The 16,331-nt window shown below is 33.8% G+C and overlaps 3 protein-coding genes across 8 annotated transcripts; 2 read left to right on the top strand and 1 right to left on the bottom strand.

The window, feature by feature from the left end:
* Window positions 1-1,653: 1,653 nt before the first annotated feature.
* On the top strand, window positions 1,654-8,495 carry LOC107638522 (kinase family with ARM repeat domain-containing protein). 3 transcript variants are annotated; one of them, XM_016341841.3, is made up of 10 exons: window positions 1,654-1,979; window positions 2,090-2,179; window positions 2,374-2,426; window positions 2,919-2,994; window positions 3,644-3,705; window positions 3,853-3,931; window positions 4,040-4,093; window positions 4,185-5,822; window positions 5,949-6,818; window positions 7,233-8,495. In XM_016341841.3, the coding sequence occupies exons 1-10, from the start codon at window positions 1,932-1,934 to the stop codon at window positions 8,328-8,330; spliced, it is 4,068 nt and encodes a 1,355-aa protein (XP_016197327.1). In that variant the 5' UTR covers window positions 1,654-1,931; the 3' UTR covers window positions 8,331-8,495. The 3 variants fall into 3 exon arrangements, with proteins under 3 accessions (XP_016197327.1, XP_088341912.1, XP_088341911.1); XM_088485786.1 differs by having other exon boundaries at window positions 1,781-1,979; window positions 2,910-2,994; XM_088485785.1 differs by having other exon boundaries at window positions 1,793-1,979; window positions 2,266-2,426.
* Window positions 8,496-9,308: 813 nt separating this feature from the next.
* Window positions 9,309-11,036, top strand: LOC148566525 (uncharacterized). 4 transcript variants are annotated; one of them, XM_088485194.1, is made up of 3 exons: window positions 9,309-10,190; window positions 10,647-10,727; window positions 10,808-11,036. In XM_088485194.1, the coding sequence occupies exon 1, from the start codon at window positions 9,583-9,585 to the stop codon at window positions 10,090-10,092; it is 510 nt and encodes a 169-aa protein (XP_088341320.1). In that variant the 5' UTR covers window positions 9,309-9,582; the 3' UTR covers window positions 10,093-10,190; window positions 10,647-10,727; window positions 10,808-11,036. The 4 variants fall into 4 exon arrangements, with proteins under 4 accessions (XP_088341320.1, XP_088341319.1, XP_088341318.1 ...); XM_088485193.1 differs by having other exon boundaries at window positions 9,309-10,214; window positions 10,814-11,036; XM_088485192.1 differs by having other exon boundaries at window positions 10,647-11,036.
* Window positions 11,037-13,697: 2,661 nt separating this feature from the next.
* LOC107638524 (acyl carrier protein 1, chloroplastic) lies at window positions 13,698-16,097 on the bottom strand. The gene is made up of 4 exons (XM_016341843.3): window positions 15,884-16,097; window positions 15,077-15,190; window positions 14,558-14,680; window positions 13,698-14,036 (listed from the first exon to the last, which is right to left on the bottom strand). The coding sequence occupies exons 1-4, from the start codon at window positions 15,938-15,940 to the stop codon at window positions 13,908-13,910; spliced, it is 423 nt and encodes a 140-aa protein (XP_016197329.1). The 5' UTR covers window positions 15,941-16,097; the 3' UTR covers window positions 13,698-13,907.
* Between the last annotated feature and the right edge of the window lie 234 nt (window positions 16,098-16,331).

Here is a 16,331-nt window from a genome sequence, read left to right as displayed (position 1 = left end):
TTTTTCTTATTATTCTTATTTTTTTATTGTTTTTTTTGTTCTGTTGCTCTTACATCTTCTTTTAGAAGTATTACTTCTCATATTAGATTTTAATGAACATGTCAGTACTGTATTGCAATCTTATTTAGTTGAATGAATATAAATTCACAGTTATTAAATTGAATACTTGTTAGAAACAAAAATAGTATCGAAATTTATTTAAAATGACACCAAAATTTAAATATAATAATAAAGAATGTAAAAAGTGAATTATATACTAAAAAACTACATTGATTCTATAAAATGAAACAAGATAGCACCGAAATTTTTTAAAATTTACACTATCGATGACCACGACAAGTTTGATGTACTTTACCTGTTTACCACACCATGCTCAAAGGATGTCCAAAAAAATTCTTCTCTGCATGAAGCCTTGAGATTTTACTATGTAACGAGGCCTAATCGGGATAAGCATATTGTCTACTATTTCACTTACTTACTGTTACTTTATAGTGAGAAATCGGATTTCAGAGTGGGTAGAGAGTTTCATAGACTGATGATTGTTAATGATTGTACAATTTGTTTGTCATGACAGCTGTTGTAAACTAATATGCCAAATGTAGGTAGATTACTGATTTGATAAAATGTTCAAGAGAATGCCTTATAAAAATTTAAAGAGAAACCCGAATAAAAAAGAGGCAAAAGAAAAATGGAATTGAGTAAATGATGGAAATTTTGATTTATTTCACAAGAGAGCAGTAGAACAAAGGTCAATATTCAATTATGTTTTTCTATAAGAAGAAGGAAGATTCTTCCGGCAAAGTCAATGTTCAATTTTTCTATTTTTTTAAAGTTTCTTTTAATTTTTAATTTAATTTTCTTTCTAACTTAAAAACGACATCATTTCATGTGTCAACGGGAGAAAGTAACTTTTATAAGCCATAAATAAAAGAAATGCCAAAAATTTTATTGTTCCTGCAGCAACGTTTTTTTCAATAGCAAAGTGAGGAGCAAAAATTTTGAAAGTGATGTTGTTGTTGAAGAGCTAAAAGGAACCAAAGAAAAAGAAACGAGAATGGGATTGCGGAGAAGAGAGAGGCAAAGACACTATCGTTTATGCGCTACAAAACGTCGCGGATATTTTGCAGTTAACGGCATCGCTATTTTTCTTTGTGTCAAACCACAGTTAACCACGCCAATAGACTTTTTTTTTTTTTTGTCAATAGATTGAACAATTTCTAATATTAGGTATTCTAATGGATTGGACAACTCTCAATTCTAGGTACATAACATATTCACACACTCCTCACATTTTTTACCACATTTTTTTTCAATTGCAATATTTAGAGTTTGAATCCTAGACCTTTGAGATGGGAAGGGAGTATGTCATTTGAGTTAAAGCTCATTAGCGCCAATAGACTCATTTGTTAGACAATTCCACTTAGTGGCCAATATGAAAAAAGAAAAAAATTAATTTCCTGTAAAAAAAATAAATTAACTTTCATAAACGAAAAAAAAAAATAGTCACCAAAAAAAAACGGAAAAAAAAAAAAACAAAAGAACTAACGTCAATTAACTTAAATTAGTCAAAAATTATTTTTCTCCACTTGCCAAATATTGGAAAAAGTTGGACTAAAAGGTGAAAACTGAAAAGTATATTCCCCTTCTCATTTTGTGATTTTCATCCCGAGATCATGGTATTCTTTTCATTTTTTATTTTTTATTTTTTATTTAAACGTCTGTTTGGGATACAAAAATAGCAATACTGCCTACAAATTTGATTTTCAATATCCCGCCCGTTAGCACAGTTCCCCAGATACTCTCTCTCTCTCTCTCATTTCATTTCTTCATCTTCTTTCTCTCCGTTCTTCCGTTGCACAGAGCAAACATTTTTTAAATCTTCAAACAAAAATAAAAAATAAATTAGAACCCTAGCAAGATCCACCGTCACCATGAACCAGTACCATATTTACGAAGCTATTGGTCGCGGAAAATACTCAGTAACCTTCTTCCATTTCCTTTTTCTTTTTTATTTTCGGGTTAAACTTTTCTTGAATCGAACTAAATTATGTAGATTTATTAATCTTTCTTTGTTCTTGTGGATTTGCAGACCGTGTACAAAGGCAGGAAGAAGAAGACCATTGAGTATTACGCCATCAAAAGCGTAGACAAGTCGCAGAGAAGCAAGGTTCTTCACGAAGTAAGTCTTTTCGTTTATATCAAAAAATAGATCGAATGAGCTCAATATGATTAAGAATAGTAACTTTAGTTACTCCATTTTAACAGATTCTATCTGAGCTGTGTCGTGCGAACTGGATTGGAATCTTTAAGATAATTAGTATTTATTTTTGTTCGTTTTTGTGTGATTTTATTTTTTGCTTTCTCTTTCTGCAGGTAAAGATTCTTCACTCTTTAGATCATCAAAACGTGCTCAAGTTTTATGAGTGGTGAGGTCTATTTTTTTACTTATTAATTTTGCGTAATTGGGTTGGGATAATACAAATATGAGGAAACCCTGTTTACCTGTTAATTATGCCATGGGAAAAATGGAGATTCAAAACGAGGATAACATGCTTAGCTAACAAGTGTTATACTTTGTATTAAAAGAATGAAGTGGTTATTATTGATTATGCACATAAGATTAATGATAGTTGCACTTAATGCAACTCACATAGTTCAAATTTGGAAACAATGATCATTAATGATTAATAATTGTAAGAAAAGGTAGAGAGAGAGAGAGAGAGAGAGAGAGAGGGGGGGGGGGGAGAGAAAGAGACCGTGGGAGGGAGGGAATGCAATACAAATATTTTATCTGCTTAAATTAAATTGATGATTTGGATGGCTATGCCTTTTGTTCCTTTGTAGTTTTTCACTCTTACATGCTCTAATTCCTTAAAATTATATTAAGGGTTGTTAACTTATGCTTTTAGTCATTATAGGTATGAAACTTCTGCTCACTTATGGTTGATCTTGGAGTATTGCGTTGGAGGAGATTTACTTTCTATATTACGGCAGGTAACCAGCACTTGCACTGCTAGTATTGTACCTTCATTATTTAATTGAGCTGTGAGCATAGAGGTATGGTTGTCTACATTTACTGTGGGACATTGTTCTGTAAAATTTCCCAATTATATGCTGTCTTTTCAGATAACAGTATGCAGACATTTCTTGTTAACTTCTTTGCAAAACTGATCACACTTTTTCTTTGGATCTTGATATGTCAATGTCACTACTAGAGATGATATATGGATATTTATCTAGAAGTCTTTTTTAAGTTGGGAATGGGGTTATTCTTTGTTGGATACTGATTGACAATATAGTAGTATGACACACATGTCATCACCGAGTACTTTTACCTATCACTATTTCATTTGTGGCAGGATGGCATCTTTTCTGCTAGTCAGGCATCCAAAAATTCATAAGAATGTGTAGAACAGTTCTCTGACTGCTTAGTGAAAATTTCTTGTTTGCCTTAAAAACCTAAGTGATTAACTTTTTAGGTTATTGCATTTGTCTATGCTCTGAATATTTTTGTTTCCTTCTTGTGATGTCTAATGTAGCTGTAATAATTGTAAATGTTTTCATTTTGTGAACTTGTGCTGTTGTGCAGTGTTTACACAATATTAGTTTCTTGTTTAATGTTGATTATGTGGATGACCTGCAGGATAACCGACTTCCTGAAGATTCAGTTCATGATCTTGCTTACAATCTAGTCAAGGCTTTGCAGTATATCCACTACTCTTAATTTCACTTTTTCTTTTTTTCGAGCCAACCATTTGGTCTTGTTACTTGGTGACACCACCTAGTGAGAAGAGACTTCTTATTATCAGTTGTGTTGCTCTTGTATGCACTGAAACCAGATACACAATGCAGGTTTTTACATTCAAATGGAATACTTTATTGTGACCTTAAACCATCAAACATCCTACTAGACGAAAATGGGTGTGCAAAGGTATATATTATCATGCCATCTTGCTATATTGATTGGTATTCTTAGATGTTTAAATACTATAACTGAGACGGAGCTTGTGACTGTGTATTTTCTACTTCATTGATGCAGCTATGTGATTTCGGATTGGCTAGAAAGGTGAAAGATATAAAAGTTGCTTCTGCGGTATGCAAGACCTTTTTTTTTTTTTACTGCACTGGTTGTTTTGCTTCATAACTTATTTATTAATGTGCATGTGTTTTTTATACATTTTCAGTTGCCTCAAGCCAAACGTGGAACACCCTCTTACATGGCTCCAGAGCTTTTTGAGGATGGCGGAGTCCATTCTTATGCTTCTGATTTCTGGGCCCTAGGCTGTGTATTATATGAATGTTATGCTGGGAGACCTCCTTTTGTGGGAAGAGAATTCACTCAGCTTGTAAAGTCCATCCTTTTGGATCCAACTCCTCCTCTCCCTGGTAATCCAAGTCGACCTTTTGTCAATTTAATTAATTCTCTGCTGGTGAAAGATCCAGCTGAGAGAATACAATGGCCTGAGCTTTGTGGACACGCTTTTTGGAGAACCAAATACACTTTGATGCCCTTGCCTGCTCAACCGGCGTTTGATGATATGATAGAGCTACATGCTAAACCATGCTTATCAGAGCGAAATGGTGATAAGTCCTCTCATAACAGGACCCCTCCAAAATATCGTGAAAAAGATGTAAAGGGGGTGGTGAAGAAGGATGAGAATTCAATTTCAGGGTCTAGAGGCATGGAAACACCAAATAGGGCAACACCTAATAGCCATAGAACACACACAAAGGGTTCTGGCAGAACAGTTGAGGTGAAGCAAAAGGATCCTTCCAATATTGGCAAAAGAGTGAATATTTTGAGATTGTCAAGAATAGCAAAATCAAATCTACATAAAGAAAATGACAAGGAAAATTACAGGCGTCCCTTACCTAATAGTGCTGAGAATGATTCTGAAGTCAAAATTGAGAACACTGACATGGAACTTGATTTTAATGAGAGTACAGAAGAAGATGCACCAGAAGAAGCAGATGGCTCCGAACATACAACTGTGTGTGATGAGAATCAAGGGAAAGCAGAGGAGTTTGAGAGCAATATTAACCACCTGGATGCCTCACCCATTGTTGACACACCTGTCTCAAATGATCCAAGATCATTAGATCACGAGTCAACCCCTGAGCATCCTGACATATCTGTTATTTCTCCTAGTGTAAGCCCTCAGGTGAAGAAGCATAGAGTTAAAGATGACGCAGGATCTGGTCTTGACTCAGATTCTTCAAGACCATCTAACAACCTTTCCCAGGTTCTTTGGCATGCATCTGATCTCTCAGTTAGACCAGTGATGCCGAGCAGAAAAGTTGATAAAGTCTCAGAAACTATTCCCTCACTTCCTTTTGAAACTTTGCAAGCAGCTGATTTTGTCAAGATGCCAAAAGAGCAATTGGAGGCAGTCCAAAACCGAATTATAACCATTCTGAACGGGAATACAAGCATTGGGGAGAAACAGAATGTGATTAGGTATCTTGAGAGGTTAAGTAGTAATGCTGATGCAGCTAATATATTGACCAATGGCCCAATAATGCTCATGCTTGTGAAATTTCTTCGTCAATCCAAGGCATCAGCTCTACGTGTTCAACTTGCTTCACTGATTGGTCTGTTGATTCGGCATTCTACTGTCGTTGATGACAGTTTGGCAAGTTCTGGAATTTTAGGCTCATTGACTGATGGCCTTAGAGACAAGCAGGAAAAAGTGAGGAGGTTTTCCATGGCTGCTTTAGGTGAGTTGCTATTCTACATATCCACTCAAAATGGCGATTGCAGTAAGGATAACATTCCACTTGAATCTCCATCAAAGGACAATAGGACTACATGTGGCTGGCAGGTTAGCTTCTATTCTTGTTGCTTATGCTCTTCATTTGTCCATCTGCCAAGAACATTTGAAGCCTAATTTACTATATTAAATTCTACAATTTTCTTTCATGGTTAAACTATTTCTACCTTTCTGCAGGTTCCAAATGCATTATTATCATTAGTGTCATCAATGCTGAGGAAGGGTGAGGATGATATAACTCAACTGTATGCGTTGAGAACAATTGAGAATATTTTCAGTCAAGGAGGGTTGTGGGTGGGACGTTTGAGCAGTCAAGATGTCATTAGCAATCTTTGCTATATCTATAGGGCAGCAGGGAAACAAGAGAGCATGAGGCTTACTGCAGGATCATGCTTAGTGCGCTTAGTTCGGTTTAACCCTCCTAGCATTCAGTTGGTTGCGGAGAAACTGTCATTCAAGGACCTTGCTTCATCCCTTGTCAAGGGTAGTCCAAGAGAGCAACAAGTCAGCCTAAATCTCCTTAACATGGCAATGCTTGGAAGTCACATGTTGACAAATATTGGAAGATACCTCATACCTCTTGCAGAGGACAAAAATTTGATCCCAAGTCTTTTGTCTCTTGTTGAGCAGGGTAGTGAAATTCTAAAAGGAAAGGCACTTTTCTTTGTGGCTCTACTTTGTAAGCATGGTAGGAGGTGGCTTCCACACTTCTTTTGTAGCCAAAAGCTACTTTCTGTGGTGGACAGGCTAGGAAAAGAAAAGGATACATATGTGCGGCAGTGTTTAGATGCATTTGTCAACATTGTGGCATCGACTATTCCCGGTTTGCTAGATATAATAACTGGGGACATCCAACAAATGATGGGTGGAAGGCGCCATGGACACATTTCAGCTCTTACCAGCAGATCTGCTCCAAAAACCAACATTCATTTGTTTCCGGTTGTCCTTCATCTTGTTAGCAGTTCAACATTTAAACACAAAGTGGTTACAATTCAAGTCCTACGACAGCTGGCCAATCTAATTAAACTCATTGAGACACCGTTTCAGGTTAGTGACTCAACCATTGTTGCTGTTATCCTTTTAATGATATGTTTTATTGTTTAATTGTTTTCATGGACCTTGACTCGCTGCTTGTTGAAAAATAAAATAAAGGTGTTTGGCTGACTGACCACAGTCACTAATTTAGCCATAAATTGATTTGCTGATATATACTTGTTAATCTGAAAACATGAGATTTTGGTCTTAGGAACCTTCTATATATCTCTCGATCAAATCAAATTAACAAATTCTTAAATACATAATGATTAATTAGATTAATTAATGTCTCATAAAATGTCTGTCAAATACATAATGATTTTGCTGGTGATGACTGATGAGACTACCATAGGGATTAGTAAGATGGTAGTTTGCAAGGTTGAATTTTAATAACTCTTGATATCATCATCCTTTGTCGATTTTCAGGGAAGAGATGACTTCCAAATAACCCTTCTTCGCATTTTGGAGTCTGTCACAGAGGACTCTCGCGTGCTTTTTGGCAATCCGGATATTTTCATACGTGAAATACTCCCCAGTTTGACAGTTCTCTATAAGGGTAATAAGGATGGCGATGCTAGGTTTTTGTGTCTTAAAATCTTTTTTGATGCCATGATTATTCTTTTAAGTGAACCAATTGAAGAAGAGCAAAGATTGAAGGATCTGAAATTCATATCAAACACCCGCTTTCTTCCTCTTTACCCAACTTTTATTGAAGATGAAGATCCTATTCCCATCTTTGCACAGAGGCTTCTTGTCATGCTACTAGAGTTCAGCTTTATTACAATTCCAGACATTCTACACCTTAAGATAATTTCACAATGCTTTGAGTTTTTGCTTGGTGATCTGTCAAATGCAAATGTGAATAATGTTAAGCTTTGTCTGGCTCTGGCTTCTGCTCCTGAAATGGAGACCAAGTTACTCTCTCAATTGAAAGTGGTTAGGAGGATTGGCAACTTTCTAGAATTTGTATGTGCAAAGGAGATGGAAGACTTGTTAGAACCAACTCTGGGGCTGTGCATGGCATTTCTAGCACGTTCAGTCACCTGCGGAAAAGAACCAACACTCTTAGGTGACTGTCCTCCTGAGGTGAGTGGTGTTGTTGATCCCCAACAATGCATTAGAGACATAATGGACTTTGGAAGCAATGTTGGTGTCATGCTAGCCTTGAGTGCATCTGCTAAAACCAACATTGCTGACATAGCTTCCAAATGTGTAGTTTTACTTCTTAAGGCAGCTCCTCGAGAAGCCACCACCGGTCTACTAACGAATCTCCCCAAGGTCAGTGTGATCCTAGAATCATGGAATAGAGGAATCTCTCACCTAATTGTGCAGCGAATGCTTCATGCTCTAGGTTATGCTTGCAAGCAGTACTTACTACATGCAATGATATTGTCAATATCCATGCCAGAGATTTCAAGAATTGAAGTGATTGTTTCTGAACTAAAGAGTTCAGGTGTTCCTGGTTTAGCCAAAACTGCTGCACTGGCTGCCTTGGAATTGCAGCGGCTGCCACGCTGCATTTGAATAATTTGTAGGTATCATGTTGATGATTGCCTGTTTCAGATTAAAATTTAAGAGTTGTGGTGAATTCCACTCAGGCTTCAGTGTACTTCTATGTATAGTATTTGTACTCTATCATCATGAACACACAATATAATATTATTAATTCAAGGAATTTTCTCCAATTTGGCAGATATTGATTTGCATACGATTCATTTCGTCTTTTTCTATGCCCATGTGATTCTTAATTCAATAAGGCTAACAGAACACATGCACACAAGTACAAAAGAACTTAAAACAAATATAACGAAGAAACTGCATGATTAGATTCCTGCACAAACCATCCCTTCATTTTCTCCAATAATTTAGAATAACGAAGTGTTGCCAGTTATGTAAATGGCAAAAGGACATGCCAATAATGTTGCTCAAGCAGCACAAATCTTTTAAGTAGATCAGTTTCACATTTCAATCTAAAATCATAATATTCTTAGGTCTACTCACTGCTAAATCTTTTACTCCATCAAAATTATAGTGCAAGCTTGAATTTCTTAGCAAATATTCTTGTGAAGTCAAATGTTAGTGTCACTGTCACATACTCACACTCAATGATTAGGTACATGCTTTCCCTGTCATAAAAGCTACAAATATGCAGTAAAATTTTGAACCTTTTGGTGAGTAATTTAGTATTCACCTTTGAAAGATCAAGCACAATAATTATGGATTTTGTAAAAGCAATCACAACAATTAACAATTACTACCAACTTGTTCCAAAATTAAAGAGCTGTAGGGCACATTCACAGACAGAAAAATGATTCTCTCTCACCATTTACCAAACGCATCACATGGGAAACCTGTTCCAATCTTTGTCTCTACCTCAAACAAACCAACTATATCCTCTCATCATCATCCAATAAACACTTGCCACATGGATGCCCACATAAGATCCCATTTAGTTTTAAGCAAGGGAAAATGAAACAATAGAGACATAAAGACACAATTTTTCTATCATGTATTTGTTTTTTGCTTTTATATTTTCTGTTCGAAAACATTTTTCAAAATCATCTTTAGATATTAAATAAATGATATTTTCTTAGTTGTAACCACAATACACATGATCCTTAACACTAAGAATTTTTCCCTCTGCAGTTTTTAAGGTATTGAAGATTTAAAGGTTTTCCCATCATTATTTCCACTAAAAAGCTCACACATTTTCCATCCCCTTCACAAAATCCTCAGAGCATTAGTGTGCAAAACTTTGGTTTCTTCACCATCACAAATGGCATCATCATCAACATCATCATCATCATCATCATCATCATCATGCAGTGTTCATATTTCACTAATGATCATCATCATGGCCTCCATGCCCTCAAAACTCCATTCATCACCTTCACAACCTTACATTCCCAAGATTCCAACTCAATCTTCTTCTTCATCAGCAACATCAACAGATCCTCCTACATCTTCTTCTTCTTCTTCTTCTACTACTACTACTACTACTAAATCTCCTTTTCAACCGTTGTCACCAGATATTGCTCCACTCTTTCCTTCTCCTGGTGGTGGTGTGTTCCCTACTCCTGCTTCTGGCTCTGAAATCCCCACAATTCCTTCAACCCCAAGCACTCCAAACCCAGATGACATTATTGCCCCTGGCCCACTTTCTGCATTCTCACCAATGCAATCTTCTTCCACTGCTCCAAGAACTCTTGCTTCTAATGCAGCCATTGCAGCTTTTGCAGGCTTAGCAGCAGCATACTATTGTTCTATGCAGCATATGAGAGTTTGAGTGATCTGGGGTGTGATAGATTCCACTTATGATATGCAATTCAGTAGAGAGGATTCAGCATGCAGAACAAATGCAAGAAAATGAGAGAAGCAAAATAAGTATGAGGCAGATTCTTCATTGTTGTATGTCAAACTTTTTATTCTTTGATTGTACCATATCATATATAATGAAACATTATCAATCTCTTGAATGACTTGAGATTTTTTTTTTTTCATTTCTTTTTAACTTATAAATTACTAGTTTCTGAGATTAACCGAACTTAAACTAATTTAGCTTAATCTACAAAATTCAAATTTGAGATTTTTCTTTTAAGAGAAAGAAATATGAAATCAATATAATCAATATATTTACACTTTACACTTTTTGTGTTTCTTTTTTCTCCGTTTTTCTACTGTTGTAATTATTAAGGTATGCCTTTCTTTCTGCTATCCTATTGCATAAAAAAAGTCCCTTTAGCTTTTTAATCAGAGACCTATGATTAACTTTATAAAAGCCTTCTTTTTTTTTTTTATCTTTTCTTTTCTTTTCTTCCATTCTTGTGTTTTCTTTTTTAGGATTTTCCAACTTCAATCTTCCAATAGCTGGAACCATGGCTGGTAAGATTGAAATGAAGAGTATCTTACAGCTTCTGTCAGGTTTGCATGTCAAATTGTCATCTCTATTAAGGTGGTGTCACATGGTTGAAGCAAGTGCTAATATTTTTTTCCACCTGTAGATGCAGCTGAAGTGCACGTGACAGACACCTAATAATCTTGAATTAGGTGCTTTCTTTTTTGTTTTTTCTCCAATTATTAACCATATGTTGCCAATCAAATCAGAAATTTCAATAGTATTTATATACTTTTCCTCCTAATATCATCATAACTTTTTGTTTGGTTGTTTGTACACTATATAAATATACGTAGTTTAATTTATTTTTAATATATATTTTATATTTTAATATATATTGTATACTAATGATTGATTTCAGTGGATTATTTTAGTATATATTTTTTTTATCAAAAATAGAGAAACTCAAATTCGCAACCTTTTAGATAAGTACGGGGAGATTATGTCATTTGAGTTATAGCTCATTGGCGATTTTAGTATATACTTAACACTAACATTATTATTATTATTATTATTATTTTTTAAATTAGGAGTGGGACTCAAACCCGAAACCTTTAGATGAAGATAAAGAGATTATGTCATTTGAACTATAATTTATTGGCAATATTATTATTATTATTATTATTATTATTATTATTATTATTATTATTATTATTATTATTATTCAATCTACGTGTAAAATTAGCCAGTCACCATATATAGAAATATGTAGTTGATATTTCATAAAAAAAAACTTTTATTATATTATTATAAACAAGTTTAATTATTCATCTATTACATGTTTAATTATTCTAATAACAAATTCGATTATGATGATGATTAATTATCTAGTTAAAAAAAATATAAATCAATATGTATAAATATTTATAAATACATAATTACGAATTTTTGGACTGATTTTTAGTATAAATAGAATATTTTGTATTATCATTATTTGGTATTAACTGACTTAGTAGTTTATTTCATATACAATAATTCTGGATTTAATTTGTATGCCAGCATAAATTTAAAAAAAAAAAGTTACATAAACATATTTTTTTGGTATCTAATTACATAAACATTTAGTTATATATAGTCTCAATATACACTTTTACTTAGTTCAACATAAACTTACTAGGCAACTCTAGATTATTTAAATAACATATTTAAGGTATTCAAATACTTTAACCCTAGGCTGTACATGCTTTTTATAGTATTCAGCATTTTGCAGATGCATCAAACATTGTCCAAAATTAAAATATGAACCAAGCAATTCATAAAACCAAGGCTTTACTAAATATTATGGCTGGAGGTGGATGTTGTCAACAATTCCATTAACTATGTTACATCAATATTTTTGGAGAATTTATTGAAGATGCATGGTAATGTTCTAGAAAATTACCAAGTTTTACCAGATACTTCGGTGATTGTTCAATGTGGTCCACAACAAATTACTAACAATAAGTTCTTCAAAAGCATGTGCAATTTAATATCTCCTTTTTCTCAGCCAACTTTTTAGGTTGGTGGAATACATGGCACTCCCCATTTCTTAACCATTTCTAGTTTGTTGAGATATATGATTGTTGAGGATATGCTAATGAGAAAGTCTATGCTAATTATGCCTGCAAAGCAATTGGTGCTAATAACATACTAAGATACTAGCACTATGGATTAATTAATGTCACCATTAATCAGCATGCTTGTTTCACATCTTTATTTAACTCAATTTTTTTACCCCTTTTAATTTGTCCATTTTGATATTCAAATTAAAAAAAAAAGAAACACACAATTTAGAGCACTTCTTTTTGGAGAAAGAAAAAGAAAACAATGTGAGAAATTCAACTTTTAGTGTGCTCTTGTTATTATTTGATAGTTGTGATATTTAAATACAAAAATTTCTTATGTACTCTAAAAGCAAATGAATATTCTTATTTTGTGTCATTTATTTTGCTAGCTTAATGTTAGTTTTATTGTAAGATATAGAGTTTAGGGTTTTAGAATTTAAGAGTTTAGAATTTAAGATTAAAATTTAAATAAAAAATAATAGGAAACCTATCATTCTGAAATAGAAGACAACTAATTGATGAGAACAAAAACACTAACTTACTCTCAGAACACCTAAAAAATTCTAATACAAATACATGTTTTGAATTTGATTCTTGAGTTCACTTGGTTGTGTTTTCCATTTGGTAAAAGGACATATGATATGAGAGTTATCAACGGTTCCCCAAAACTCAAAAGCCAAAATTATGGGTACTAAAGAGGCCATAATTTGGATGAATAGACTGAAATGAATAATGATGTAATTGTTCTTTTATTTAGTTTATGTGACAAAAATATTTCAATAATCAATTAGTTTGAGTACCAATTTTTGCTTTAACCGGATTTAAACAAAGCCAATTATTAAAAATAAACTGAGGTTACCGGTCACTTGTCAATTTCAAGGAGAGTACAGTAGAAGAGCTGAAAAAATGAGAATACTCTTATTTTGATTTTATATTTAAACTCTTGCTAACAAGTAAGGAGTAATAATTAACAATATGATAAATAAAAAGTTTGAATAAAAATATATAAAAGAATATAGTTTTAAAGCAAACATGTCCATTAATAAGAATAAACCACTAAAAATTACTAACCAAAAATGCTCCTAATTTATGATACCAATAAAAATATTATCAAAATATTTAAAAATTGTCGCCTCCCTCGCTAAGGTACGGCTCCATAGCTAAGGTACAAACGACAATACTTATGTGGGGAAAAATTAACTAAATAAAGAGATTGATAAAGTAAAAAATGTAAAAAATTAACTAAAATAAAGAGATTGATAAAGTAAAAAATGTAAATACACAACTGGTTATTGTAGTCCATCAAAATTAAATTCATATTTTAGTGTTCAGGCAAAGGAGAAGCCTTATTGAAATGTCATTCGATCATGATAAATCTTCTTTAGAAAGCGAATTCAAAGACTTAAGACTTAAGAGTAAGACCAATTTCAATGATAAGGAGAAAAATACATGTTTTAAGAAACAGAAAACTAGTATTATAGTAATCCTATTTCAGTTCCAAGATAGATCTCGCAATTACTTGGGTAACAATCAAACTGAGATACGAAAGGTAAATTAAACTTAGGACATCAAAATAGCCACTAAACTTAGGACATCAAAATAGCCACGCACACAAAAAAAAAAAAGGGAAAAAGGAAAAAAGAAAACCGCTACAAAATGGACTTAATCTGTCTTGCTCTCAAGAAGCTTATCAATCATGTCAGCAGCTTCTTGAACGGTGGTGATGCTCTGTGCGCTCTCCTCCTCGACGCTGATACCGAATTCCTCTTCCAGTCCCATCACAATCTCAACCTACACGAAATTTGAAAACCTCTAAATAACCAAACAAAACATGGCAAAACTGTGTGTTATGATCTTTCCAGTAAGTGCAAACACTCAAAGCTAATTCAACAAGCAAACATTGCTCGTGTGGTCTCGGTGCAAAAAGGTTCAGGGTCAAATGTCAAAAGGAATAACACAACCAACAGAAGAGAAAAACCACCTAAACAAACCAACTCATTTCATTAAAAAGGCAAACATAATAAACAAACTGAGGAATTTTGCATCCAAAAGGAAGCTCTTAGCAACTATCAAGTGAGACACACACAAAATAATCTCCCTTGTAAAATATGAAGGCTTAGAACTCAAAAACCCCTCTTATTCTCGATCAATCCATCACTGGTTACTCATTTTAAGGAACCTCTCATCCCTCCATAATGAGAAAGAGTACCATGAAAAGGACTGATAACATATAACATTTTCAACAAAGACATGCATAGATGAAAGATACAATCAAGAATTCAGAGATGAAGTTTAAGAAAATGTGAAAGTACTGTGTCAAGAGAATCAGCTCCAAGGGCAGCAAACTTGGACTCTCCAGTGACACTTGAACCCTCTGGCAGTGCCAATTGCTTCTTGACTATGTCACAGACCTTCTGCACTGTCTCCTGCTTCGTCTGCACAAAATAATAAAGTCCATGGTAGTTAAATCTTGTTAAATATAACGGAAATTCATACACCACATCAGTACTGTCTCTAATATTTGTTCTACCTTCCTGTAATTCTAGGCACATAATCTAGAATCACAAGCAGAAGGAACCAAATTATAATTCAGGCAGAATGAACAGAGGTTTTTATCCACTGTACTGTCTGTATAATACAATGTCAAATTTCATTAGCATGAACCAAAGGTGAACGGCAAAACATCCACCATGCAAAACATGTTTAAGGATCTGAAACTAAATGTTAATATGACAGAACAAAAAACAGAGCAAATTACATGAAATTTTCCCATTTATAAATAAATGATGGAAAAGGGAAAACATGTTACCAGCTATGGCTGAAAATCTTACCGCGCATGTAACTTGAAACCTACGTCCTGTAGGCTGCAATGTAATTGATGGAAATCTCCTTCCTTTGATTGAGAGGGAAACTGAATTTGGGCTACTGATCCTGGCTGAAGGAACCTGTACTTGCATCCAAGGAGAACTGAATGAATCAGGACAGTATAATAATAATAATAATAATAATAATAATAATAATAATAATAATAATAATAATAATAATAACAGACATGATAATAAACAATCATGAAAATACAAAACAGATTTCTTTAGTAAGTAAAAAGCAAAGTCAATCATAAAATCACTATGATGGTTTTTTGACAAGATAATTAGAGGCTTGGTCCAGAAAAAATTTAACAAGGACAATTTTTCGTTTAGCAGCTGAAGATCTTGCGGACTGAACCAAAACCCAAGGAGGAACCCTTACAAGACTGCAATCTCATATGATCCAAAATTGATCTCACAAATCACGAGAAGGAAAACAGCATCATCAAATTCCAAGCATGAACATGTCATAAATCTTCAAACAAAGCAGACATGCAAGTAAAAACACGAATCATGAAACCCCAAATATTCAAATTACAGTGCTTCAATACAAAAAAAAAAAGGAACAATCTTTTTTCTTTGCAACTTGCTTAACCAGCTCAACACTTAAACCGATTAATCAATTCAACAAAGCTTCCCTTGAATCATAAAAGTAAACACTGATTCCGAACGAGGAGACAAAAATCACACAGTAAGGAAACGAATAAAAATGACATGCAAAGATGAAGTATATGAAATGAAAGAGAGAGAGTGAAAGAGGAAATTACGAACCAGTGAGGGCTTGGCGAGAGAGATGATTGAGATGGAGGTAGCTGTAAAGGAAGCCATTTTCACAGAGAGAGAGATCTGAGATTTGGACGGAGAGCACGAGAAGAGTGTTTGTGGTAATGAGAATGAAGAAATGAGGCGCAGTTAAGAATGGTTTTATATAGCGACGGAGTTAGCGGCACTTTCATTTAGTTAGGGCGCCTTCGTTATTATCGATGTTACAATTACACCACCCACGTGACTTTAACACCCTCTTTGTTTCCCATTCAATTACTCCTTTTTCTTTTTTATTTTTTGGTCTGTAAAAGGAATAAATAAATAAATAAATAATAAAGAAAATAAGTCTCTAATTTTTTAATTCAAAAATATATAAAACTTTTATTAATTAAAAATAAAAAAATTTCTTTGACTTTTTAAATTAAAAGATTTAAGTTTTTCTATCCAAAATATA

The sequence above is a fragment of the Arachis ipaensis genome, chromosome B4, assembly GCF_059453495.1.
Source record: "Arachis ipaensis isolate K30076 ecotype BB chromosome B4, ASM5945349v1, whole genome shotgun sequence".
In the NCBI taxonomy this organism is placed as follows: domain Eukaryota; kingdom Viridiplantae; phylum Streptophyta; class Magnoliopsida; order Fabales; family Fabaceae; genus Arachis; species Arachis ipaensis.
Note: the sequence above shows the minus strand (reverse complement) of the source record. Positions and strands in the feature narration are given on the sequence as shown.

What these genes read in the sequence shown, in the direction of transcription:
- LOC107638522 (XM_088485785.1), top strand. Translation starts at nt 1,932, where the DNA reads ATGAACCAGTACCATATTTACGAAGCTATTGGTCGCGGAAAATACTCA. An exon ending in TACTTTCTATATTACGGCAG is followed by an intron (nt 2,995 to 3,643) that starts GTAACCAGCACT and finishes GATGACCTGCAG; the next exon opens with GATAACCGACTTCCTGAAGA. An exon ending in AATCTAGTCAAGGCTTTGCA is followed by an intron (nt 3,706 to 3,852) that starts GTATATCCACTA and finishes TACACAATGCAG; the next exon opens with GTTTTTACATTCAAATGGAA.
- LOC148566525 (XM_088485194.1), top strand. Translation starts at nt 9,583, where the DNA reads ATGGCATCATCATCAACATCATCATCATCATCATCATCATCATCATGC.
- LOC107638524 (XM_016341843.3), bottom strand. Translation starts at nt 15,940, where the DNA reads ATGGCTTCCTTTACAGCTACCTCCATCTCAATCATCTCTCTCGCCAAG. An exon ending in CTCTCGCCAAGCCCTCACTG is followed by an intron (nt 15,191 to 15,883) that starts GTTCGTAATTTC and finishes ATGCAAGTACAG; the next exon opens with GTTCCTTCAGCCAGGATCAG. An exon ending in GGTTTCAAGTTACATGCGCG is followed by an intron (nt 14,681 to 15,076) that starts GTAAGATTTTCA and finishes TATTTTGTGCAG; the next exon opens with ACGAAGCAGGAGACAGTGCA.